Source organism: Capsella rubella, unplaced genomic scaffold (assembly GCF_000375325.1).
Source record: "Capsella rubella cultivar Monte Gargano unplaced genomic scaffold, Caprub1_0 scaffold_7, whole genome shotgun sequence".
Classification (NCBI taxonomy): domain Eukaryota; kingdom Viridiplantae; phylum Streptophyta; class Magnoliopsida; order Brassicales; family Brassicaceae; genus Capsella; species Capsella rubella.
Window position 1 is genome coordinate 3,555,931 of NW_006238917.1, and position 26,171 is coordinate 3,582,101.

The 26,171-nt window shown below is 40.3% G+C and overlaps 7 protein-coding genes across 15 annotated transcripts; 4 read left to right on the forward strand and 3 right to left on the reverse strand.

Annotated features, from left to right (window-relative positions):
* Window positions 1-70: 70 nt before the first annotated feature.
* Window positions 71-2,947, forward strand: LOC17878644 (calcium homeostasis endoplasmic reticulum protein). 5 transcript variants are annotated; one of them, XM_023778239.1, is made up of 4 exons: window positions 71-209; window positions 497-1,535; window positions 1,688-1,959; window positions 2,072-2,947. In XM_023778239.1, exons 2-4 carry the CDS (start codon window positions 535-537, stop codon window positions 2,728-2,730), a joined length of 1,932 nt encoding a protein of 643 aa, XP_023634007.1. In that variant the 5' UTR covers window positions 71-209; window positions 497-534; the 3' UTR covers window positions 2,731-2,947. The 5 variants fall into 5 exon arrangements, with proteins under 5 accessions (XP_023634007.1, XP_006283304.1, XP_006283303.1 ...); XM_006283242.2 differs by having other exon boundaries at window positions 72-362; XM_006283241.2 differs by having other exon boundaries at window positions 72-309.
* Window positions 2,948-3,532: 585 nt separating this feature from the next.
* Window positions 3,533-6,473, reverse strand: LOC17877573 (aspartate--tRNA ligase 2, cytoplasmic). The gene is made up of 10 exons (XM_006283409.2): window positions 5,885-6,473; window positions 5,675-5,785; window positions 5,409-5,522; window positions 4,880-5,170; window positions 4,684-4,794; window positions 4,550-4,603; window positions 4,389-4,468; window positions 4,158-4,273; window positions 3,953-4,067; window positions 3,533-3,861 (listed from the first exon to the last, which is right to left on the reverse strand). Exons 1-10 carry the CDS (start codon window positions 6,416-6,418, stop codon window positions 3,735-3,737), a joined length of 1,653 nt encoding a protein of 550 aa, XP_006283471.1. The 5' UTR covers window positions 6,419-6,473; the 3' UTR covers window positions 3,533-3,734.
* A 330-nt stretch (window positions 6,474-6,803) lies between these two features.
* LOC17880262 (serine/threonine-protein kinase HT1) lies at window positions 6,804-9,511 on the forward strand. 3 transcript variants are annotated; one of them, XM_006285356.2, is made up of 3 exons: window positions 6,804-7,119; window positions 7,681-8,668; window positions 8,787-9,511. In XM_006285356.2, exons 2-3 carry the CDS (start codon window positions 7,770-7,772, stop codon window positions 9,124-9,126), a joined length of 1,239 nt encoding a protein of 412 aa, XP_006285418.1. In that variant the 5' UTR covers window positions 6,804-7,119; window positions 7,681-7,769; the 3' UTR covers window positions 9,127-9,511. The 3 variants fall into 3 exon arrangements, with proteins under 3 accessions (XP_006285418.1, XP_023634024.1, XP_023634025.1); XM_023778256.1 differs by having other exon boundaries at window positions 6,804-6,948; XM_023778257.1 differs by having other exon boundaries at window positions 6,832-6,911.
* An 82-nt stretch (window positions 9,512-9,593) lies between these two features.
* Window positions 9,594-17,088, reverse strand: LOC17878650 (DDB1- and CUL4-associated factor homolog 1). Of its 2 annotated transcripts, XM_006282926.2 has the most exons (13): window positions 16,578-17,088; window positions 16,408-16,483; window positions 16,207-16,323; window positions 15,967-16,127; window positions 15,118-15,856; window positions 14,922-15,010; window positions 14,404-14,830; window positions 13,717-14,280; window positions 13,462-13,644; window positions 12,909-13,361; window positions 12,679-12,789; window positions 10,685-12,526; window positions 9,597-10,448 (listed from the first exon to the last, which is right to left on the reverse strand). In XM_006282926.2, exons 1-13 carry the CDS (start codon window positions 16,847-16,849, stop codon window positions 9,717-9,719), a joined length of 5,766 nt encoding a protein of 1,921 aa, XP_006282988.1. In that variant the 5' UTR covers window positions 16,850-17,088; the 3' UTR covers window positions 9,597-9,716. The 2 variants fall into 2 exon arrangements, with proteins under 2 accessions (XP_023634023.1, XP_006282988.1); XM_023778255.1 differs by lacking the exons at window positions 16,207-16,323; window positions 16,408-16,483; window positions 16,578-17,088 and having other exon boundaries at window positions 9,594-10,448; window positions 15,972-16,062.
* An 85-nt stretch (window positions 17,089-17,173) lies between these two features.
* Window positions 17,174-19,334, forward strand: LOC17879431 (endonuclease V). 2 transcript variants are annotated; one of them, XR_002832838.1, is made up of 9 exons: window positions 17,174-17,290; window positions 17,363-17,624; window positions 17,735-17,797; window positions 17,922-17,961; window positions 18,053-18,117; window positions 18,245-18,361; window positions 18,540-18,668; window positions 18,774-18,851; window positions 18,935-18,952. XR_002832838.1 is itself a non-coding variant. In XM_006284242.2 (9 exons), exons 1-9 carry the CDS (start codon window positions 17,229-17,231, stop codon window positions 18,937-18,939), a joined length of 825 nt encoding a protein of 274 aa, XP_006284304.1. In that variant the 5' UTR covers window positions 17,174-17,228; the 3' UTR covers window positions 18,940-19,334. The 2 variants fall into 2 exon arrangements, 1 of the variants encoding a protein (XP_006284304.1); XM_006284242.2 differs by having other exon boundaries at window positions 18,770-18,851; window positions 18,935-19,334.
* Window positions 19,335-19,534: 200 nt separating this feature from the next.
* On the reverse strand, window positions 19,535-21,720 carry LOC17877453 (glucan endo-1,3-beta-glucosidase 5). The gene is made up of 2 exons (XM_006283575.2): window positions 21,005-21,720; window positions 19,535-20,805 (listed from the first exon to the last, which is right to left on the reverse strand). Exons 1-2 carry the CDS (start codon window positions 21,346-21,348, stop codon window positions 19,695-19,697), a joined length of 1,455 nt encoding a protein of 484 aa, XP_006283637.1. The 5' UTR covers window positions 21,349-21,720; the 3' UTR covers window positions 19,535-19,694.
* Window positions 21,721-24,010: 2,290 nt separating this feature from the next.
* Window positions 24,011-25,938, forward strand: LOC17877833. Its single transcript, XM_006284503.2, has 4 exons — window positions 24,011-24,253; window positions 24,348-24,468; window positions 25,081-25,295; window positions 25,421-25,938. Exons 2-4 carry the CDS (start codon window positions 24,379-24,381, stop codon window positions 25,701-25,703), a joined length of 588 nt encoding a protein of 195 aa, XP_006284565.1. The 5' UTR covers window positions 24,011-24,253; window positions 24,348-24,378; the 3' UTR covers window positions 25,704-25,938.
* Window positions 25,939-26,171: the final 233 nt, after the last annotated feature.

The window sequence follows — 26,171 nt, forward strand, 5'->3', positions numbered from 1 at the left end:
AAAGAAATTCTGAAGGGTTTACTCTGTCTCTGGGGTTTATCTGCTTAGTGTGCCTTATAACTCGGGTCGGGTCAGGTATAGATTTAGGATCAATTGGATCCGGCATATGACCCGGTCGGTCAACTGCTTAGTCAAAATAGATCGCGGGTCGGGGTTTCGTGGCCCAAATAAGACATCCGGATCCTAGCGTCTCTCTCTCTCGCCTTCATGTGGGTTTAGCTTCTGCTCCATCCGATTCAACTACGTATTTTCTCAGAAAGTTGCGTTCTTCTTGTAAGTTTATAGAATTAGGTCTCCAAATTCTTGCTGGTAGGTTCGTGATTTCAGCTGTAGTTGTTGTTCAACACTTCAATTGACCGTGTGTATGTTTCTCCTTGTATAGATATTGATTCGCTAATGCAATTAGGTCTCTCGTTTTGAATGTATTGAGATATTTTTGTCTGTGTTGATTCATATGACCCAAATCCGGCTGCTTTTGCTTTTGCAATCTTGTCAGGAACACTAGCTGAATCTATAGAAGCCAAGTGTTTATAAATGGATCGAAGGCAGCACGATTATGCTGCGTCTTCTGGGTTGCCTTATGCTCAGCAACAGCAGCAACAAGGCCCCAACTTTCAACAGCAGCAACCGCAATTCGGATTCCATCCGCAACATCAACAGTATCCAGCACCACCAATGAACGCTTCTGGTTTCGTTCCTCCTCATCCTTCTATGCAGCAATTCCCTTACCAGCATCCTATGCATCAGCAGCAGCAACCGCAGCTTCTTCCTCACCCGCAGATGTTTGGTCAACAGCAACCTCAGGCTTTCCTTCCTCATTTACCTCCACATCATCTGCCTCCGCCATTCCCTGGACCGTATGATTCAACTCCTCCTCCTCCTCCACCAGCTGATCCAGAACTGCAGAAGAGAATTGATAAGCTTGTTGAGTATTCGGTTAAGAACGGTCCGGAGTTTGAGGCTATGATGCGAGATAGACAGAAGGATAATCCTGATTATGCTTTTTTGTTTGGCGGTGAAGGGCATGGTTATTACCGTTATAAGCAATTTCTCTCTATGCACCCCCATGGAGGACCCTTTGATCCCTCATTTCCTTCATCTTCTATGCCGATCATTCATCATCCGCCAAATCCCGTGATGAGTCCTTCAATGAGCAATGTGCCCGGTGCATTGGCTGTTCCACCAATCCGCCAACCTCCTTTCCCATCATTCCATGATCACCACCAGCTGCAGCAGCATCTTCCGCAACCTCATCCTTTTGTGCCCCATGCTCGCCCTGATTTTGATCAGTCTACTCATGCATTCCGAGGTCTTTCTGGTCCACTCCCTACTGATGTTGCAATGGAACTAAATAGTGTCTTAGGCAACCTTAATGGCACCAAAGAGTCTATCAAAAGTGCTAAGATTTGGTTCATGCAGAGATCTCCCTTTGCACCAGCTTTAGCAGAGGCACTAAGAGACAGGGTTTTTGCAATGGATGATTCTGACAGACAGATGCACATAGTTTATCTAGCCAATGATATTCTCTTTGACAGGTATCTAAACTTCATTTCTGATCACTGTCTTCTGCATAGATGTAGTTTTCGTTTATCTTATCTTAGTAAAATTATGATGGGTTGCAACATTAGATGTTTCTAACCTCATATTTTTATGTCTTTTCACTAACGTATTGCTTCCTTAAACACAGTTTGCAACGGAGGACAAACTTGCACGAGTTTGACAATGAAGCTCTTGCTTTCAGACCTGTTTTGGGTTCCATGTTGGGGAGGATTTACCACTTTACACAGAACAAGGAAGAAAACCAGTCACGTCTGGAGAAGATTTTGCAGTTTTGGGCTTCTAAGGAGGTTTTTGATCAAGACACCATCTCCTCCCTTGAGAAAGAGATGAAAAGTGGACCACCTGCAAATACCTTTTCTCACTCGCCCATTGTAGCAGCAAACTCCTTACAACGTACAGGTACTCCCTCTCTTCCGTGAAGAGACAAAAAAAATATAGCTCAACCTATGTGTAAGACAAATTTGATATAGATTTGACCATCAGCAAACCTTTTATCTGTATGGACTTACAGGAATGCTGCAACAGCCACCAAACAGTAATGTCAATTTAGAGCATCTGTCTAATCTGGTCGCAACCCAACAGTTTATCCCAAATGTGATGCCTTCTAGTGTCTTTCCCGGTTCCATACCGCTTAACGCTTCTGTTCCACCACCAACCCAACCACCTGCTGGTGAGAAGCCGCCACCTTATCCTCTCTTTCCTCCTGGTCTGATCCCTGGGATGGTCAGAAAGATGCAGATCGGTAGTGGTGTGCCGTACTCTCCATTGAGCCCTCTTGATATCCCAACTGTCATACCACCATCTGATACACCTCAATCTGAAGTACTCGAGAGAGTATCTAAGTTCTTCAAAGAGATAGGTGAGGTCAACCCAAGCGAAGGTCCCATGGGATCTGAATCACAGGACGACTATGATAATTATGAGCGGGATAGTCCACAACGGAAAGGAGGTGCCTGCATTCCTCCACCTCCCAATCTACAGGTGGACCCTGAGACGGGAACATATGCGGATGGAAGCACTGATAAAAAGAGTGGATCAGGGAGATTGGGACTTGGGGCAACAGCTGATCCTAACGAACCAACGCAGTATGATGATGTTTATACATCTTACAGGAAACACAGAAGTACGAATTATCACACATCCATGAGTGCAAGAGCTACAACCAGATAAGATTCAGTTCCAGTTATTGTCTTCTAATGGACAGTTCAGTCTTGTTAGAGTAACAAAGGCGAGCCTTTTTGTATCATAGTTGTTAGTGTGGTAAATGTGATCTTCTCTCAGCCTTGAAATATAGACTTCTCATCACATCCATTTATTCCCTTAAATTTTCGAACTGAACCAAAAGTTTTTCTAAACAAGATGGAACATATTCCCTCTTTTCGATCAACATCAGAGCTCGTGATTTTTCTAATAACGGTATCTAAAGATTACTAGCTGATAGTTACGAGCTAGGTCAATTGGTATCAAAACAATGTTGGTTCCTCGTTTATAATGTTGCTCAGGTCATTTTGTCACAGATAATATATATGTTTATTCCACCTTAAGCTATGTGTGGGGATATGTATATGACAAAGACGCATATAACTTGTCCAAGTCGAAAGAGTGGAAGATGCGAGAGTAGTGGTAGTTTCTCATATTATGTACTTGCGCAAATATCAAATATCAAACTTTGATGTATTTGACATTTGATCAAATATCACACATTGTACTAAGATTTGCACAAATATATCTCGATACTGTACAATAGAATGTGTAGCATATGCTCAGGAATTCTCCTACATCCCCTGAGGAGCCTATAAATATATTTGTTACAGTTTTATATCACTATAATGTCCATGATGGAACTGAGTTATGAGATATCTTCACGTCCCCAATTATTACTTTATACGTTTAGCAAAAAGACCCGGTTCTTGGAAATTTGGGATTTAAGCAACGGGTAATCCCAACGAACCAACTAATACGATGATGCTGATAAATCTAGATGAAACTCAAATATCTGAGAAGTCTTAGTTACTTGATAACGTAAAAGTAACATAAGCATCACCCAGTCAAAATCAAGATTCACTTGTACAAAAAGGGCAAGAATAGACAAAAGTAAATGTTAAACTCCCAAAAAGCTTCATGAGAAAAATTTGTGGAGTCTGACAATTATTCAGCTTGAAGTTGAAAAGATACTAGGGTGCAAGCCTTTGAGGGTCACGAGGGAAGAGCGATGTTTTCCGGATGTTGTTCAGTGCACAGAAAAGCATGACAACTCGCTCCAGCCCTACTCCGAATCCACCGTGTGGAGGTGCACCGTACCTGTAAACATTATGTGTAGCCATTGTCAGCTTAGATAACAACTCAGATAAACAAGTAATCGAACCGAGCGGGCCCAGTTTTTGTATAATACCTGAATGAATCGATGTATGTGGATATTGTCTTCACATCAATGCCGCATTCCCCTGCTCGTTCCTCCAAGACTTCTGGGATATGGACACGTTGAGCTCCTGATATGATCTCCTCACCTAGAACAGAACAGTAAACTTAGTATCAAATGCTCAATAACATCATTGGTGAGAGCACACAAGGTAAAAATTTATAGCTCAAAGATGTACCTCTGATGAAGACATCAAAAGAGTTGCTGTATAGAGGATTATCAGCACAAGCCATTGTGTAAAAAGGCCTAACTGCCTTAGGATACCGATGCAGAATATAGAACTCAGTGTTGTACCTATCAAAATCACCAACACGATCGTATCGCAAATTTGTAACTGTGAGATACAGAACTAAATCATTTTGAAAACGAAAATGACATCAAACATGGGTAGATAGATGTGATGGATTACTTCTCCAATACAAGTTGGCCAAGTTTTCTCTCAGTTTCAGTGTTTAGATCGCCAAGAGGATCAACCTCCACTCCATCTTCCTGTCAAAGCATCAAGATTACAATTATTATCGATAGTCCATTGAAAAACTCAGGTAAAATGCAAAAAAACACAAGTCATACCTTAAGCATTTGAATCCCTTCTTCAAACGTTAACCTCAATGTTTTTTCAAGAAACTGCAATTTAGTGCCAATTATCAGAATCCAAGATACAAAAAACATTTTTAATATTCCCTGCTAATACTGCGTATGGTTACCTTCAAAGGCTCGAATGGGTATTGCTTTCCAACAGCTTCCAGTTCTTTTTTGCACTTCTCATTCAAACTAGTGAATATAAACACAAATAACTCGTCCACAAGATCCATTATCTGCTCAAACAAGAAAGATATTACCAACACTGGCAGAATAGAAGATACTTAAGAACTATGTATATTATTAACAGCACAATCTTACCTCGGAATAGTGTTTTTGAATCTCCATCTCCACATCGAGACCCACAAATTCACACAGATGTCTATGAGTGAACGAGTCCTCTGCTCTGAAAACAGGACCTATCTCAAAGACGCGTCGCAAGTCACCACATATTGCCATTTGCTTGTGAAGCTGAGGAGACTGAGCTAGACAAGCAGGTTGCCCTTTGTATTCCAACCTAAACACAGCAGAACCTCCTTCACTACTACCAGCCATCAGTTTCGGTGTGTGGATTCCAACAAAAGACTTGGATAGCAATTTTTCTCTGAAAAACTACATAAGTGATAGCTAATTCAGCAAACCAACATAGAAAAAAGAAACCAAATCATAGGAAGATCAAAACATACTACTGATAACACATTTTCTATAGTGACTATCCTACCCTAGTCATGATGCATACACAAATATTTTACCAAACCAGGCTCATATTTATTACTAACAGATATGAAGACAGCACTAAAAATAATAAAGATCTAATCATCCTCCATGTTTTAAAAGATCAAGGCCTTACATTTTCGATTTGGCACTGAATGCGGAAGATGGCTTGATTAGCGGGTGTTCTGATGTCAAGCACCCTATTATTCAAACGAGTATCCTGATTGACACGAGCAGCTGGCGTTCCAGTCTGCAATAATCATGAAAACAACAGCGCTTATGAACATATTGACCACCACCATAGAAGCATCAGAAGAACAGAAAACAACCAGAATTCACAGCAAAACTGTACCACTCCAACTATATCTACAAATCTTTTTTTTTTAAAGAAGCAAACTATACCTGAAGAGATCTTTCAATATCGACTTCACTTCGGGCAGCATCCTCCACACTAAGTGGTAGTTTTGCCAAGGCTTTGTTGATGCAGTACACTTTTCTCACTTGAATTTCAACCTGCAAATTAACATTATCGATCCACAAACACAAACATGAGTGAATGTCACTACTAAATGAAACGGGAAATTGAGAGGAGAAGAAGACAAGGAAACGAACCTGCTGCGTAGTTCCCGTCAAAGGCTCCTTGGGGAGAACAACGACACCGATGACATCGACAAAGGATTCGCGACTCAGCTGCTTAAGGTATTTAACCATGTTGGCGCCCACTTTGGTCTTCTCGGATTGGCTAACCACACACTGAACAGTTGATCCACTTGCCCTCAAGGTCACAAACCCCAATTTGCTAGACACAGGACGATTCGTGTGCACACGGCCTCTGATGAGAACCTCTGATTCCGCCATCTCTTCAACCAAATCGCTCACATCGATACACTCCTTACCTTCAATAGCCTCTCTCCATTTCCCGGCTTTCGGATCCGCCGTAGATTGTAACTCGCTAAGAGTCACGTCACCGTAGTTGCTGGAAAACTCGTCATTTTCTTCGAGAGACATGGAAGCTGTCTTCTGAGTGGCTTCTTCTAGCTCCTGCCGGCGGCGTAACTTCTCTAGCTTGGCGGCTTCCTTCTTCGCCGCTTTCTTGCTGATCTTCTCTCCAGACTCCTCCGACGGAATTTGAGGCTCCGACGACATGATGAGTCAAATATAAATCGATAAAGCCCACTGAATCCACGAAACCCTAAACTTTCGATATATCTAAGGGACTAGGTCATCAAAAAACACGAAATGGCCCTGTTAATGTTTATAGTTTTCGTTTAGACCCCAATACTTTAGAATTAGTGTTATTTAGTTACAGAGAAGACGAACCAGCTCGTATAAAGCTACGACGCGCCGCCTCATACGACGACCAATCATCCATGGCACGTAAACGACACGGTGAGCGGACACGTGTTCGTATGATAAATCGCGCGTGTGAAACATCTTTTATTGGAGAGAGTATGGCTCTGAAGCTGTCCCCGTTAATTTAAAAAAAAAAAAAACGAATTTGCCAGCAAAGGACGGACCAAAATTAAATAAAAATCCCAAAAAAAAAGGAGAGAAAAATCGGTAGTCTGGGGAAAAAAAAAGTAAATGGGAAGCGACGACTGACTCTTCTTCCTTGCTCCTTCGACCACCTCTTCTTTAGGTTTCTGAGTCTTTTTAGCTCTCAAATTTGATCAGAAGTAAGCTTTTTGGATTGCGATCTTTTTAAATTGGGGGATTTCAATTTCCTGATCGGATTCGGATTATCTTTTGTTCTCTTTACGATCCTTTTTACTTATCCAGTAACCCCCAGAGCCTAGTGTGTTTCTTTCATGTCATATCAACTGATTTTGGGGTCTATGAAGCTCTAGGTAATCTATGAGTTCTTTTGTTAGCTTATTTCATTATGGAATTATCGGATCTGTGTGTGTCTCCTTTTTGGGTTTTGTGTGAATTGAGTTTTTTTTTTTCCGTTTATAGCGACGAGTGTTTTCTTCTCATTTGTTCTCAACTTTTGTTTTCTTTGAAATGAAATTTTTGTAATTCAATGGTGAAGTTACTTGCTTTCTTCCTTTTAGAGCCACGTAGCTGAGCTGCGTTTCAAAGACCTTAATTCAGCTTTTTTTTTCTTTGAGTAACATCATCATGTCAATGTTTCTATTTTTAGGGTGTGGATGGTGTAAGAGTATCACGAGTTTTGATATAGGTTGCCGAAACATCAAAACTTTCATTTCTGGTAGCTTATTGATTTGCTCTTCAAAGGCAATTTAAAAAAAAAAAAAATTTCGTAGATATTGCAATGATAGAAAAGACCATTATGATTTTAGTGATTGTTTGCTGACTAGCCATTTGATACAAATTCAGAAATTTAATTTTTTGGTCTCTCATATTTTTTCTTTCGTCTCCTTTACTATGGTCTATCTTTGCTTCAGGTGCATGTTGAAGTGGTTGAAAGAGATCTACATGTGACTTGCAGTTCGTTCAGACATCATATATATCACTTACCACGAGATTGAACAGGATGCTTGAGAATCCAAAGTTCGATATGCACGCTATTGGCAATCACAACAACGACAACAACTACTATGCCTTCACCCAAGACTTCTATCAAAAGCTCGGGGAAGAAGGTACAAACATGTCTGTTGACAGTATGCAGACAAGTAATGCTGGTGGGTCTGTGTCAATGTCTGTGGATAACAGTAGCGTTGGTTCTAGTGATGCTCTTATTGGCCATCCCGGTTTGAAGCCTATGCGCCGTCCCTACTCTCCCTCTCTTGGCCAAAGCGTATTTCGCCCAGGAAAAGTCACTCATGCACTGAATGATGATGCCTTAGCACAAGCGTTGATGGATAGTACATATCCAACCGAGGGACTGGCAAACTATGAAGAGTGGACAATAGATCTGAGGAAACTTCACATGGGTCCTGCTTTTGCTCAAGGGGCTTTTGGAAAGTTATACAGAGGGACTTACAACGGAGAGGATGTAGCGATTAAGCTACTCGAGAGGCCAGAACATAGCCCGGAAAAGGCACAAGCCCTTGAACAGCAGTTTCAGCAGGAGGTTTCTATGCTTGCGTATTTGAAGCATCCCAACATCGTGAGGTTTATCGGCGCGTGTATTAAACCAATGGTTTGGTGCATTGTGACTGAATATGCAAAAGGAGGTTCGGTCAGACAGTTTTTGACTAAGAGACAAAACCGAGCTGTACCTTTGAAGTTGGCTGTTATGCAGGCATTGGATGTTGCCAGGGGTATGGCTTACGTCCATGAGCGCAACTTTATACACAGGGATCTAAAGTCTGATAACCTCCTTATATCAGCTGATCGATCCATCAAGATTGCTGATTTTGGCGTTGCAAGAATAGAAGTTCAAACCGAAGGGATGACTCCAGAGACTGGAACTTATAGATGGATGGCCCCGTAAGTGCTGAATAGGTTTTTAAATTGTAAATCATTTTCCATCCTTTTCTTGTCCTTCATAAACTCAAGTCTCTGAGAGTTATATATAGACTATATTCCTGTCTGTTGATTAATGCAGAGAGATGATCCAGCATAGACCCTACACCCAAAAAGTGGACGTGTATAGTTTCGGAATCGTGCTGTGGGAGCTGATAACGGGACTGTTACCGTTCCAGAACATGACAGCGGTTCAAGCTGCATTTGCGGTCGTGAACCGAGGAGTTCGTCCAACGGTCCCAACAGATTGTCTCCCTGTGCTTGGCGAGATTATGACACGCTGCTGGGATGCAGACCCTGAAGTCCGTCCTTGTTTTGCAGAGATTGTCAATCTCCTTGAGGCGGCTGAAACCGAGATAATGACGACTGTGAGAAAAGCCCGTTTCAGATGTTGCATGACGCAGCCAATGACAATCGACTAATCTGTTGTGAAGAAAGAGAGAGGAGAAGAAGATAACATAAAAGGAGAAACAGAGAGACAGAGACGAAGCAAGAAGGGCTTTAGATATTTGTAAGTTTGTGTGTGTATCTATCTATATATTATGATATATCCAATCCGATTGTATCTCTTTTCCCAAGATAGGAGAAGTAACCCAACCATTTTAGACTACTGATTTCTAGAATTTTGTATTAAGAAAGAAAAGGAACAAACAAAGTAACAAACGAAAAAGTACAAGTACGGTGATTGTCTGATGTGTTTGGTTTAGTTTTCCTTGAAATGATAGATGCATGCCTTTTCCTTCGTTGTTCATTGGGTTTCACATTGTACCTTTTAACTTGTGTATCAATGGATTCTCTTACACTGTATGACGAGAAACCACGATTATGAGTACATCTGGTTCTTCTTTTTTTTTTTTTTTTTTTTTTTTTTTTTTATTAACTGATCATCAAATAAATTAAACATGCAACTTAACAGAGAAAAAAGATACAAGAACTTATCATCAAAACTTTGGATAATTAAAATCCACCTTGGAGATCTCTGTAGAGCTTAAAAGGAAATAAAATTTAAACATCAAGACGAACGAATGTTGTCTCTATAATCCTCTTCGCCACTGCTCAAGAAATCCTCCTCACCATCGTCATCGTCTTCATCTTCATCTCCATCTTCATCATCCCCACCATTATCATCATCTTCATCCACACCCTCAGTTATAAACCCCACTAGACCACCAACATCTTCAAGGAGCATCCCTCCATCATCATCATCATCAAATTCGCTCACACTATCTTCATTGTCGTCGCTACTAATATCATCATCTCCACTATCGCTATCATCTCCACCTAGTCCAAGAATTCGGTCCAGATCATCTTCCTCGTCGTCATCATCTTCGTCTTCATCCTCCGTCTCATCATCATCATCAGGATCGGAGTCATCATCTGTTGGCCTCCGTCTCCCAATCTCATACATCCTGGCCGAGGAAAACATATCTTCTTGGTCTTCCATTGTGATCAGCCCAAGGAACGAATCTGTTGGTTCTGTGGCAAAGTCAAGAAGACATCGGTCGACAGGTATAGTGGCAATGTCTGAGTAGTTGATTGCATCAAGAGTGCGGAAAGCAGCAAACAAGGGATGCTTCACTCGTCGTGTGTGAACAGCAGACATAACGTCCTCAATGTTTCTCCTCAGCATTGCGTATATAACATCTCCCCTGGAGTTGAACGTAATAGCTGTCTGGTCCAGTGATGGTACACTTCGAAGAAGCTTGAAATTCCTCATGTCCCAGACCTCTGAGTTTATGATCACCTGTAAGAAGCAAAAACATGTTGATAAGTCAAGAAACAGCGAATAACCTTCTTACTAAATTATAGTTGAGGAGTTAATGTCTGCTGTTGTGAACAGTTACTGAGGAATGGGTTTTTTAAGGTTGTCTTGGAATGTTAAGGTGCGCAATGTTCTAGGGTTTGGTCAACTGAAATAGGAATAATAATTTCATAGCTTTGGTATAATCACATTTAATTTTAAAATGATTTATACATTACCTCATTCCTAGAAGGATGAAAGCCACCACCGCCATAATCAGTAAATTGATCAAACCGTCTGAATTTCTCTGGGACACGGCGGTCCCAGAGTACACCGTTCCACAATATCAGTGTATCGCAAGGGCTGAAGTGTACAAGAGAATAAGGATTACTTCTGGAAGATGTGACTGTGTCCGTGAGTTTATCGCAAGGAGTGCATGTCTGTACGTCATATAGAAGAACATCTTTTGTTGATGCTTCACAAGAAAGCGCTGCAAAACGTAGCCCAGAGTTGCTGAATTTTGCAGCCTTGCATCCATCAAAGGAGTGTCTAGGCCCACCAGTTATAGAAGACGCATCCCACAACTGCACATCACTGGAGCTTGAAGAAAGCAACAACTGAGTATCACCAGAGACATGCGGCTGAACAAGTGTAACCGGAGCTTGGTGACCTTGGAAGCTCTCAAGCAAGCTACCGCTGCTAGCTTCAAATATCTTCATTTCTCCAGCATGACTACCTACTGCTAAATGATTAGTACCTCCAAGAAGTGCAATGCATGTAAAGAGAGCAGTCTCATCCCGGAAAGATCTCCAAGATTTGAATCTGCTGAAAACAAATTGACGATCCCTTCGATTCCCATGGACTCCACTGTAGAAACTTTGAAGCTCACGGGTACCAAGACGGCCAGTGATGTTTAGCGGAGCTTCAAGTAATCGTTTAGGTTCAGGACAGACATGCGGATGTAGGAGAGACACAGGGGGAAGAGTTGTGATTGGAGCTAGGCACTGCCTGTGTTGGTGCTTCAAATACTGAACCACAAGGGAGTCTAGTGATAACCGTTCTGGATTTGAAGGCTGGGGATCATTGGGAAGTCTTAGCTGAGAAGCAGGTGTCATTTGGCCCAGTCTGGAGCTCCCAGATTGGTTGGCATCTAAAGCTGAAGTTGGTGTTAGCAAACCTGAGCCATCCACAATGGTTGAATTCCTACGTAAGGGAGCAGTGGTTGGGCAAGCTGGAGATCGTGGTACTAGCTCGCCCAAGTTGATTCTTTTACCCGAAACTGACAACTCTGGGTCTTTAAGCTCAGACATTTTCCGTTTTCTCGGAAAGGAAACTGGGGTCTTAAATTGAGCATCGGCATCAAGGTCGTTCTTAAAAACTAATTCTGCAGCAGTTTCTGATGTATCTGCCCAAGCAGGATCAAAATTTGAACTACTATTTATCCTCTGTGTAGACTGAGGTTGAGCGTCATGAAAGAAAGATTGCTTTCGTGACTGCAAACTAAAGCTAGGGGAAAAAGTCAACTGCTTCTTCTTTGCAGATGGAGCTGCGTTACCTCTCGAACTAGGATCTTCATCACGTGCATTGATTTTGGGTATGCTGGGGCAAAATCCACCGCTAGCACGGCCTGAGGGCCATTGTTGTTGTGATACTGGTGTGGGCATCTCCTGTGTTGAGGAAGCCAAATGCTTCTTCTTGGCAGATAGAGCCACATTACATCTGGAATCTTCTTCATATGTACAAACTTTGGGCTTGCTGGTGAAAAATCCACTGTTAGCTCGGCCAGAGGGCCATTGTTCCTGAGCTAGCGGCGTAGACATCTCCTGCGTAGAGGAATATGCAATAGAAGAAGGAGAAGCCAATGAAGGTAGAGGAGTTAATTGAGCCTCTTTTAGTAGAGCTGTAGCAGTTTCACCAAGACCTGATGCCTGGAGGTGCTCATGGATAAGGAGTAAAAGCTCCTTCGAATCATAAGTTATAGGCGTTGCAGCTGCAATGGCAGCTCTCTCAATGCGCCTCAGTGTTGGAGTAGCAGCATCACTGGCTGTTAGTGTAGTTGCATGCCCTGAATTTGTCACTATCTGTAACACATATATAACCCAATTAAAAAATGTCTACAACACTTCAACAGAGAAACAAGGAATAAAATAAACACTAATTACTTACGAAGCACAAAAAGAATCCCATAGCGACACATTAAACAAGTAAAACATATTAATATATAGATGATTACCCCTATTAGCTCAAGCGCCACCTGAGCAAGTTCAGCTTGCCATCTGCCCTGATCTGTGCCACTCGACTGACCACCTGAATCCCGAATTAGTTCTGATAAACTCTTTCCAACCTAAAAACCAAGCTTGGAAAGTAAGTATCTATCATCAATGATGCCTGCTCAGCTTCATCAGATGTATCTCAGATATAAAAGAAAATGAAGATAACCGGGATAGAAAATTGTTATTCTACCTCAAGTTTAGTCAGTATTTGTGCAATTGTATCATCTCTAGCTAAACCAAGAAGTACCCTGCAAGCCAGGGCTCGTAGACAATCTGGGGTAGCAGGGGGATTCACATATATTCTGGGCTGAAGAAGTTTTAAGAGAATTTTTATACCATCATTTCCACGAACAGCTTCACGGGCTTGACGATAAACCTGCTCCAACTTGGCAGCAAGGCCAGCAGAACCAGTTCCTGCTCCTAAGAAAATTCTTCGATCCCCAACCAAACCTGAAGACGCTGGTGCAACAGGAGTTTGCGGAGCATTACCAGTGGACTGAGTACCTAGAGAACCATCAGTAGAGGGACGGGCAGTGGCTTGACCCGGAACAGGTTGATGATTTTGTGCAAGCAGTGGCTTATTGCTTAATGATGGTGGTGGGCACACCAGATTGATTAGGACATTTAGTGCAGGCTGTATGATCTTCAATCACAAAGAAAACATGAAGAAGGCAAGTATCAATGAGAAGCAGAAGAGGCAAGACAAAACCTATGTGAATAATGGATAGAAGTGGACTACTGACCTCAGGGTCTACTATACTGTTGGAAATATTTGCTGCATCCAGAATGACAGCAATGCCAGCACGATTGTTACTGAGTGTGGCATGCGCAATTGCTTTGCGGCCATCAGGTATTGATGTGACTATGTGAAGAACACCAAAAGCATACTGAAGCAGATCATGCAGATAACGGTCTACTGGTGGAGTCTGTGCATATGACCATAATGTTAATATATTGTAGACAACAAAGTATATGAGGAGAGTAAAATGCTACATTACCTGACATAGTTCCAACATGGTAACATGTCCAGAGGAGGCCAAGAAGTTATTGACAGCAGGCCACTGAGTTCTCACAAAGGTCGGACCCAACTTCCTATCCTTCTGTAACTGAAGGAAGATGGCATCAACAGCTTCATTGCTGATGTCAAGGGGCTTATAGGCTGCCCTTATATTAGGGACATTTCGCACACCACCTCGGCTACTTCTGCTAGGACGGATTGAATCAACAAGCAAAAGAAGATGAGCTCTAAAATATTGGCGCAAAGCAAAACAAGTGTGAAAAGCCATCTGTTTCTCTGAGGAGGTCATGACTTCAGGAGCTGATCGGTCAGAGTTAGCACCAGTTCTAACTGAGGCTGCATCTTTAAGAATTGCAAGGAGTTTCTGCAAACTATCATGAGCATCAAATGCATCTAAAATGGCTCTGAAGACAAAAGCAGCAGCAAAGAATAATGCTGAATTCTTTCTGGCTTGATCCTGAGAACAGTCGAGAAGTTCAATGGCTAATTTAACAACTTGATGTATGAGATCTGATGGAAGTGCACAGACACGCTCCATTATACCCTGAGAAAAATTGAAGGTAAGAATAAGCAGACTTTGTACTAATTCAGCGATCGTCAGATATCTGTAAGATAAAGGTAAACAAAAATTGCAGAAGACGTGGTAGAAATTTGCTGTTATTATTACCTGAAGAGAGCCAATGGTGTATAAGCAAGATGAGAGTCCATAAAAGGTCTCAGAAACCCTTGGAACAGCAAGTAATTTTTGTATGCCACCCCGGTCAACAAACATCGCAGCAAACTTCCGGTGTGCAGCCAAAGCACAAATTAACTTCATGACATCAGGTAACAAAGGAGAAACTGTGGAACTGCCATCAAATTGGGATGTACGTTCCAGCAGCATAATGCATACATCAACACCTTTTTCATGGAGTACAGGCCCGAGAACCTCGACATATTCTCCCAGTATCTCAAGGCACAGGATGCAATACTTTTCTTGTAACTGGGCCAACGATTCAATATCCGGAAGTGAAACTTCACTGACATCCGCAATTGCATGTGTTTCCACATTATTTAAATCTGTAGTCTGATCAGATGTGACGCAAGTAGGATTTCTACCATAAACCAAATAGAAAAGTTAAAGTCCAGAGATAAATAATTGATAAACAGCAATGATAGTATCCATGACATCATAGCATGACTGACCTTGAAACCTCAGCGGCATCTATGACTGTAATAGCTGCTCGAGTAGCAGCAGAGACAGCAGCTTCTTCACTGCCAGAAGACTTGAATTCCTGGATGATTGATAGAAAGATAAACAATATAATATCAGGTCACCTACATTAAAGTTCTATTAAGGAAATGAAATCACTAACAGTTAATGAAAAAAAAAAATGCATGCCTCCAAAGCAGCAGTTTTAACAAGCTCTGCTGCAGCATCGCCAGCTGCTTTAGCTGCGTCATCAGGAGCATGGGCAGCTCTGGCTTCGGTTTCAGCAGCTCCAACTGCTCTCTTTACTAAATCAGTTATGTTTTTGGTTCCTATAACGCAACCTTGAAAGCACTCATCATTATCCTCTCTTTCTATCTCCATAATACCAGTGTTCATTTTCCCCAGACATATGGTCACATCTTCGGCATTTCTGCCATCTGAAAATTTTGATAGTTCCCTATCTCTGACAACTAGACGACCTGATCTAGGAGATGTCAAGAGACCTTCTGTATCAGCTGCACCTTCATTAACCCTTCCTCTCCCCCTCGACTTTGATCTATTCAGTCTGTGTCTTGAAGGGTCATCTCTACCACTATTTTCATCCATAGGTTTCATTTTAGAATCAACAACACCTGAAACATTAAATCTTTCTCTGCCATCGGTTTCAAGTTCGCCATCAGACCGTACATCAGATTGTACCGTCTCTCTGCCAGAGTCCATCTCAAGAATATGGTCACCTTCAACTGTATCCACAACTTTACGCACCCTACTTCCTTCTTTTGTTTTTAAGGACACGTGCTTAGTCTCAGTTGTGTGAAGGGCATCTCTACGGCTTGTACTTGGCTCTCCAATAACTCGTACTCGAAGATAATGCATAAGCTTGGCAGATAGTCCTGATGTCAACACGTCTTCAACTAATTGCCCACGACTTACATGAGTCAGACCAAAAGAAAATATGTTTATATCAGCTGTGGGCGCCAAAAATCAATTGCAAAAATGGAAACAAGAGACAACAAGTTGGGAATGTTTAATCAATACCTCACCAGAGAGAGAGCAAGAAGGCCTGTAGAATATGTCTTTAACATTTCGGAATCTGAGGCTTCCTTTCTGGCAGAGTCTTCACCAGGAAACTTGACTGCCTCTTCCATAACCCAATTTTTAAAGTTATCCGTAACAGCATCGTCGAAAACATGAGGATACTGAAAAACAGAATGGCGTCATGAGCCAACTAACGAGCTAAACCTAAGAGTAAGGAGCAAGAAATTTGTAAATTTATACCATCCAAGTAAGCGAACAGTTCATTAGCAACCTTGCAGAGGCTGCCTTTACAGCGGTTGAGTAAGCATTTTCAGATAGAAAAGTTGAGGATATCAACTCAAAAAACTCATCATTTTCCTGCCAAATTCAAGTAACCAAATAAGAAGAAAGAACCCACCCATGAAAAAAAAAAAAAATTGAACAATCTTTAAAAGTACTTACTCGGATGAGATTACACAGCTTGCCACTGTTATGACTAGCGCGAGCATTGGAGAAATGTCCATTCTCCTCTAAGAACCTGCGAATACAAGTAAGCGTAAGTTAAAGAAAACTACAAAAACGAACACAAAATCAAGAAGAGGGACTGATAGCTGAGCTAGAAAGGGACATACAGAGACTCCTGAGATTCTAGGAGATGGCTAAGAGCGTGAATGAATTTAGGATTAGGGTTATTAGCAACGGAAGTAATATTGTCCATATGCTGCTGTGCCTCGGCTATTAGTTTGTCATCCACACTCTCTTCTCCTCCTTCCTGTTGTCCTCCTTCTCCGGGGTCAGCTTCCCCGGTTGAATTCGACAACTCTGTAATCGCCTCCGCCACAACAAACGATTGTTCATCCATAACCATCGGATGAGGTACTTCGGCATGCTCTTGCCCGTCCATCAATTACCTCTCTTTTCAATGAAAAACCCAGATACGACGATCAATTCAGACGCGGGGATCGCGGAAATTAGTAGTTCCCGGAAAAGAAAAGAAAAAAAAAAAAGAAAACGAAAATATTGAAAGGGGAATACGAAAAAAGCTTATAGTTGTAGAGAGTGAGAAACGCAGCAGAAGGAGGAGGTGGTAGATGGAGACGACAAAGGTGAACCGACTCATACTAAGTTATGACCCGACCCGTTTATCTAATAAACAAACCCTAACCCATATTTTAAAAATATAGGCCCATAAGAGGCCCATACTTAAACTACGACGCCGTTTCATTATTCCGACTATGAAGGAATTGAGGATCTTCATCGCCGGCGACTGAACTTCTCTGGAAATGGATGGAGGAGAAGCTTTAAGCGAGTCTTCGTCTGGAAACCAGCTCGAGAACTGGGCAGAGTAGGTTCGCACTTAATGTTAATTTCACTTCCGGTAATCATGTCGATCATGGAACTGTTTGATTTCTTTCAGAGAGCAGGATCAGCTGAAGAAGAAGCTGGTCGCGTACGATGACTTCTCATGGAAATTATCTTCATCAGTGGAGCTGCCTCAGGGATCCGAGATGCTTAAGTACGTTGGAGGTGTAGACATGAGCTTTTCCAAGGAAGATTCTTCCGTCGCCTGCGCTTGTCTCGTCGTTCTCGAGCTACCTTCTCTGCGTGTAGTTCACCATGAGTTGTCTCTTCTCCGTCTTCATGTTCCTTATGTCCCTGGATTTCTTGCCTTTCGTGAGGTTCCCGTCTATTTTTTCGTGTCCCCGTAATGCTCTGTTGTTTTCATTTGCTTGACTAAAGTATCTCAAATCTCAAAATTGGATTTCTCTTTTGTTTTTATGTTACGCAGGCTCCGGTTCTCTTGCAGATTCTGCAAAAGATGAGAGATGATAAGCATCCTTTCTATCCTCAGGTTTCGGTTTTGTCTATAAGTTGCTGTAGTTTGCAATTGCCTACTCTTAAACCATTGCTTTTGGCGTTGCCTTAAGTTTTTGCTTTTAATTCTTCTAAAAGTTTCTTACTTTGGTGTTACAAAGGTACTGATGGTGGATGGAAATGGAATACTTCATCCACGAGGTACTAAACACACAAGCTTTTCTCTTTACCTTAGTTTTTTAGTTGCATCTAAGATATGTAATCTATAGTGTTGGACGTAATTGTGCTCTAGGATTTGGATTGGCGTGTCATTTAGGTGTCCTTGCTCATCTCCCTACCATTGGGGTCGGAAAAAACGTACTAACTTCTCAGAAAATCTTTGGAACCGTTTTTGCTGGTGTTTATCTTATGGTGCCATCGGTTTTTGCTTTTCCTACATGTGCATTTATTGTTAAAGTTGACTATTTGATTTGTAACATTTCAGCTGCATCATGTGGATGGTCTGAATCAATCTGAGGTGAGACGGTCGCTTCAGCTCAAAGAAAACGAGCATGAGCAAGTTTTCACTTTGGTAGGAAACTCTGGATTTACGTGGGGAGTAGTAAGTGACTTTTCCTGATCGTTTGCTGTCAACAATGTGTTGTGTCTTTTTGTTTATACTGCGTTCTATTGGTAGTTATAAAACCACTTTTAAGTAAAGAAACTTCTCCATGGTGGTTTTGATCATCTTTTGTAAGGAAGTGAATTTAATTGTAAAGTCAAAAATTTACTTTCAACAGGGATTTAGGCCAACTCTGAGTTCTCTAAAGCCCATATATGTTTCGGTTGGCCATCGCATATCACTTGAATCTGCCGTTGCAATTGTCAAGATGACCTGCAAGTATCGTGTTCCGGAACCTATTAGACAGGTAATTAATGCATTTAGATATGCCAACAACAGATAATTATCCTGTAGATTTGTGAAAAGTGGAAAGAAAGAGTCGTTAAGTATACAAACTACTATACGCAGGCAGATATGAGATCAAGAGCATATTTCCAGAAGCATCAAACTGAGCCTTTTCAAAGAACCGGGACTGCAATGACCGGATCAGGTAGCTTCTGATGTTTCCTCCGCTGTTCAAACCCTTATCATAATTTTTAAGTTCTGATCAGGTAACCTTTTTATGTCTACTAGACTGAACGTTAATCTCTCGGACAAGGCATTGAACAGTATTCCAAATTACATAGAACTCTCTGAAGTTTTTACTTCAATGGACAGATTCACGTCACTGAAGATCCGCCCTAATATTCTCCTTCATTTATCTCACTGACTCGAGGATTACAAGCTAAACAAAGATAATCAATGTTGTATCCAATATATTGGAATGTAAGCTTGCTTACGGTGTAATCTTGGAGTAAATAGAAAGAATAGGAAAGTGGTCTAGGGTCCTGGTATTATTTTTAGTTGTTTGGGTCCTTTTGGGATATTGGGACTTGGGAGTGTTTGGGGTTCTCCACAACAATACCATTGGTTCTTTGGTTTGGTATTTTCTCTTGGTCCTCATTCAATAAAAAGCATAACTTTTCTGTCTTAAGAGCCTGTTAATGGTTAACATATTCCCAGCAGTAACGGCAACTGGAGTCTTCTTTTGCAGCAAAACCTGCTGGACTAATAAGGTTGTGTTGTTTGAAGATATATGAAACTTTGGGTTTGGAGCCTTTAACGGCTAACTCCCATAGTGAAAGATGAGATTTTTTGTCATGAGCTATGATTACTGACAAGAGGCAAAAGAGAGACAGTGAAGACCAAACTGCTATCCAGAAATAAGAGATCAAACAAGAGACATAAATCTCACATTCCACTGTATCTTTATGTTTCTCCATAAACACCAAAGTTTCGCAAAATAAAAAGGGAAAAAGAAATAATCAAACCCATCAAATTTTCTTCAGTGTATTCACAGAACAATATACAGACACATCCAGAAGAGTAGCAACACTGCCGTTGATCGTGTTAAGGGCATCATGGTACTTGCCTCACTAGAATCATCTGACTTAATCATTATCTTGAATTTGCAACTCCCAACAGAAGGATCCCTATTAGTAATAATAGAGAGACCGGGGAACTTACACGCACTGTCGAGCTGATTACTTACCTGGTAATAGCTATTGAACGCATACGAAACATTCTGTGCTAAATTCAAGCTACCACAAGAGGAGCCATATCCAAGACTAGTGCAATCCGCGTGATCACAAGCGTAGCTCACGCTTGGTCCCAATTGAGGATCTTGAAGATTAGCATTTGGAGCAAGAATACACCATTTCTTTGCCAAATAGTGCACATCCTTTGCTGGGATCAGACCGTTACCGTTACCAAGGCTGAGCTGATACTTAGGCTGTCCATCAATGAAAAAGATTCCCCAGTGTCTTTCAAAGTTTCCAGGCTGAATGCTTTTAGCATCTTCATCAATAAGACCAAACAAGTAAGCATCCATTGCCCCAGGTCTCATAGGTGTTCCTTTATTAGCCTTTTGACGGTTCATAAAACCTTGATTGTACCGCCTCGCATACAACATATTTGCACTTTTATCTCCATCTGTTGGCCACCCAACTTCCCCAACTATAATTGTCAGGTTCCCAAATCCATTCTTCTGCAATGACCACACGAGTGTATCGTAGTTTGCATCAAGAACATTGTCGTAGATTCTTCCATTGTCGTTTATAGGAGTACCTGTTCCATCAAAGAAAGCGAACTCCACAGGGAAATTGGGATCGTTGTAGAGACTGATGAAAGGGTAAATGTTGATAGTGAAGGGTGCTTGGTTATCACTCAGAAACTTGACAATGTTCAACATGAGATCTCGGATTTCAGGCCTGAAGTCTCCATCCGAAGGGAGATTAGACGCACTTTGGTACACATCCGCGTTAAGAGGCACTGTGACTTTCACCTGAGTAGCTAAACCGGCTTTGATGATAGCTGATTGTATGTTCTGAAGAGCAGGAAGAGTTATGCTCTCAAATGTTCCGTTGAATGCCTTTAGGAAAGGCTCATTCCCAACTGCCACATACCTGAAATATAAACACAAATCCACACATTTTGTAACTTCATTCTCAAAGTTTCTATTTTTTGCTCATCAACTGTAATCAAAGTCTAAAGATGGAAACTTAAGGTTCTACAATAATATCTTGAACATCTTCCAAAGCTCTTAGTAGTAAACACAAACAAAGAGAGAAGGTAACATTTCAATGAGAGATAAAAAGCACAAACCTGATATCGACGCCATTGGAGGAGACATGAGCAGAGACATTCTGAGAGACCCACCTCTCGGCGGCTGCAACGCTTCCGGCTATAGGAGCAAGTAAGTCGTTAGGGATGCCGACCATAACCTGAATCCCTGTGCGGCTTAAAGCTTTGAGGATCGAAGAGTCGGCCTCGAAAAGTTTCACCTTTTGGATACCGTTTTCCCGGAGAAGTCTCACAACCGTAGCAGGAGGAAGCGGATGCCTCGCCTGTGAGCCCCAGTTCACACCAATCCCTTCAACTTCAATCAAAAAGCTTCCGTACAGAAAAGTGATTACGAAAAAGACAGCAAAAACACCTCTGGACAACATCGGAACCGAGAGATGATGAATCGTAATTCGTAAAACACCCTACAACCAAAAATAACTAAAAATAAAATCTGAACTCTCTGGTTAAAAGGAGCTCAGATGTAAGAAACGGTGAAGTATGAAACTTCGGGTTGAAGAAGAACACACACAGCTGAGGTTTGGCTTTACTTCAATCAACCGAGTATCGAAAACATCAAATACGCTCCTATATCACTTATTGCTTTTATTAAAGTTGTTCTCATAGGAGAAGAAGAAGAAGGAGGAAGAGAGAGTTGAAGGAAATAATAAATAAGATTGAAACATAGACGAGACTTGAGAATGTTTTTGTTAATTTCCTTATTTTCAGACATCGAACATAAACGAAAATGGCTTTTTTATTGTCTGTCCCAATGTCTGAAAGGCGGTGTATGCTTTTTGATTGGTACCCCAAATTTACGATATAACTAAATAAATTAGCAGAATATTAACGAAAACAAATCAATAATTAAAAAGAAGAACAAGACTAAAAAGAGAAACATTAATGTTTTAAAATTTCTGTTAGGTGTTGGGGCTACTTCGTAGCTGTAGCTTCTTCACAATACCACTCAAACGTACTTAATTTTATACGAAACGGCTATCATATGATATAATTTTTTAAAAAAAAATATTCCTTAAAAGTTTAATCAACCAAGTAGACATATTAATAACATCTATTATCTGAAGATTTTGGGTTTACCAACTTTGTCATATTTTGTAGTTACTGTTATAATGCGAAATAAAAGATGGGTATGATGTGAGGCAGGGACATGTGGGTGAGGTCAAGCTTAGGTGTTAAAATAAAAAGGAGGGAATCTTTGAAAGATTGGGGAGCAGTGTTATGTTGATGATGCTCTCTCATCAGAATTAAAGTTAGAATGCAGAAATTAAATGTTTTTTTTTTTCCCCAATTTTTGTGTGAAAGGAATAGTGTGATGAAACAGGGGATTGAAAGAGGTCGGCAGGTACGGTTGGTGTAGAACCATTTATTACTTCTCACCTTAAAGGGCCGCTCTCGTTTCTCTATTGTTGAGCCCATCTTCGGCCCACTTTTATTTTTGTAAACTTTATCATGTATTTTTTAATTCCTTTATAAAAAAAACTTAAGAATGTCCAAAAAAAAAAAAAAAAAAAACTTAAGAATGATCTGTTTCTAAAATCTTTTTTCTTTTTTAGTTGTTAAAGGATATGGAAAAATATTGAAGCACTAAACAACAAATCTAAAATGACTTGGACATCCACTCAAATTTTTAAAAAAGCTTGCGTTTCTCTGTTTGTTAAGTTTCCCATGTCGAGAAGGTAATGAATAGTTTTCCCACGTTTTTTGAATAGAACTCTGCATTGTTCTTACTCTAAACCCAAAAATTGTCCAATGGTAGAACATGTATTCACTGATTCTGCAATGACTTTTTCTTCTTTCTCAACAACATTACATAACTATCAGTCACCCAACACTTAAAAAAAAAAAAAAAGTCTTTTATTTCTTTGATCAAGTAAAGTTTTCTATGCTCACACGTGTAAACAAATCCTGCTACTCAAGTCGATCGTATAACTCAATAAAGATTCAACAGTGGAATATTTTGTGATCAATCTATAACCAAATAAGTCAAACCAAAAACATTTTATCCACTCGTAATCTTTGGTTTAAACTTTAAACTTATACTAAAATGTAAAGATGAAAGTGGGAGAGCTGTCATCTTTCCAGGGAGACATCAGACAACAAAAGCCCGTTTTGTAAACAAAAACTGGAATGATTAGATAGTGAAAAACTGAAAAGAGAAAGTGATCGGTTGGTTTGATTTGATTTGATTATATACACCAATAGAGAGAAGCATCACTATTAAAAATGAAATCAACTAAAGGCAAGTGATAAGGACAAGTAAAGGTCGAGGAGAGACTAGAGAGCGTGGCCAGTTTTGGTCTTTATAATTTGTGTAACTTTTGTGTGTCATTTCACGATCTTTCACCGACCGGATAACATTATTAAATAGAAAGAGATATCTACACTTTTCTAGAGTTACACATATTCAAAGGTAAGAATAATCATATCATATCATCTCATCATTTGGGCACATTCAACCAAATACGCTCAATTCTTCCCGAAAGCAAGGAGTGGAGTACCAATTCAAAAAAAGACAAAAACAAAAAATGGAGAGTATCTTAGAAACAAACAACTGCTAGATTCGATCAAGAGATTAAGAATTGGAGCAAATATATAATCTGATCTCATATAACTACCATTTCGTCTTTAGTGTATAAGATATGTGTGTGATTTTCAAAAAGAAATAATAAGTTTAAAAAAAAAAAAAAATTGTTAACAGATTATGAAAATAACTAGATGTCCATAAAAAAACTAATAATATTGGTAAATCCATTAACAAATTTTTTTTTTTTTGGGGTAAATTATCTATCTACAATGTGGTAATGTGGAAAGATAATCTCTGATAAGAAAAAAATTTCGAATTTTTTTTTTTTTTAATTTGATAAGTTATAATATATATCGCTATATTCAGATTAGTGTAGTGAGCCGGAAGTAAATCTGTTTAAAAATATATCTATTTCGTAGATTTTGTTTTTCATTTTCTTAAATAAGACGATCAATACAAATTATACATGTAACCCAAAAAAAAGAGAGAAGATAAAAATCGAATCTTTAATCAAGCAAGGTCAACAGAATCTTAAAACAAGAGAAGAGAGACTCCGTGAACGCGGAGACCTTTTAATTAGAGAGGGGATCTTTCCGAATTATCAGTGCGACTGGGTCAAATACATAAGTGGGTTCTAATCAATTAAAGTAAACCAAATCAAAACAAACAACCAAAACCTTATCCTCCGATCTCTCCTCGGTGAAGCCGCCACAACAACTCTCCAGATTCATCGTCGTCTCGTCTCGGTGAGTGTTTCTTCTGTTCCCCAAACTGTGTTTGTTTCTGGGGATCCTAATTTTCTTAATATATATATCTTTGTTGTGATCTCGGATTATATAGGTTACACAGAGGACAAGAAGAGATAACAAATATGACGGTTAGTATGAAACAGATGTCGTTGATCGTCTCTGCCTTTGGCGTTGTCTCGTTTGTTTTGGGAGTCATCGCTGAGAACAAGAAGGTAAAATTGTACCCCAAAAAAAAGTCAACAACCTTGAATTTTGTGTTCATACTAGTTGGTTTCATCTATGTTTTTCGATGATTTTGGTTGTTATGAGATTTTGGACTTGTATCTATCATAGAGTGAATCTTCTTCTGCACTACCTTTGTTACAGCTTCATTTTTTTCAAACGATGGTGCAACCAACTGTTTTAAGTTTTTTTTTTCATAGCCTCTTGGATTATTTGTCTCTTCTTGTTCATAGTTTTTGGTTGATGTTTGTACTAACTTTGGTCTGAATGGAGAATATTAGATTTGTTTGAAGTCACAGGAACAATGACTCTGACATTTTGGGACTTGTTTGAAACAGTTATCTTGTGCACTTCTCTTTGTCACAGCTCCATGATTATTCTATCTAATGATGGAGAACCCGACCCGACTCTTAGTTGTTAACTTTGATGGTCTACTGAAACCATTGCTAAATTTATACACAATTGTTTGAGCTCATCATTGTTACTGATCTCTGCAGGAGGATTGAATATCAAGAGCTTTTCATATAGTTACAAGTGGCTCTCTTATTCAATTTGTTATTGATTGTGTGATTTGTTTCTCTTCTTTGTTGTTTTCACCTTAGCCTGCGTCTGGGACTCCAATAAGTGGAAAGGGAGTAGTTATCTGCAAATATCCATCTGATCCGACTGTTGCTTTGGGATACCTCTCTGCTGCCTTTCTCCTTGCCTGCACTGTAGCAGGTTACAAATCCTTGTTCATCTCTTACAAGGGCAAGTCTGTTCCTAACTCTGCCTTGTTCAAAAGCACCAGCTTCTCTGTGTTCTTCAACATTGCCTTGTAAGCACATCCTCACCTGTTCAATCTCATTTTTCTTTTTCACCAACACATATTTGGTGGTGTCCAGTTTTGTTTTATTCCGGGTATAATAAATTCGTATGATAACATCTGGTTTTGTCTTGTAGGATAACATCTGGACTGGCCTTGTCTCTGCTGCTCTGGCCAACCATTACAGAGCATCTTCACTTGACCCGTAATGTTCACCGGAACTTAGAGACCAGCTGCCCCACTGCCAAGACCGGTCTGCTTGGTGGAGGTGCCTTTGTGTCATTGGATTCGTGCCTTTTCTGGCTGGTTGCTCTGATGCTTGCTGACAACGCCCGTGAAGACCATTTTGATGAAGTTGAAAACAACAACGTCGATGGAAACTCCTCCTCCAGGGATGTGAATCTGAAGATTGATGCTTGAGAGAATGGTATTGGCATTGGGTATAAGAAGGGGTTATAATTTGTTTTTCTACTTGTTTTCTTAGGGAATGATCATTTCTTTCTTCTGGTTTCTTACGCATTCTTCCTTTTTCTAATGATTTGCTGAAACGTTATGAATTCCATCCGAGCACCTCGATGCTTTGTGATTCTTAAGTTGTATATATTTACTCAGATTAAATCATCATTTTCGTTATAACTATTGACTGTTGCTCTGACAATATTTTCTATGGAAAAACACTTGAAATTACTCTATTCAACATTCTTTCTAAGCACATGCTACTGCAATATGCTAGGTAGCTTGAATTCAGGTGGTAACTGGTAACACATTGATCATTGATTGCATTATGCCATTGTCAAAAACCATAGAATCAATAGTTGAAGCTTGGGACGGTATAAATGGGCCTAGGTATAGCAATCTGGAAGCCCATTAGAAAGCCCGATATGAACT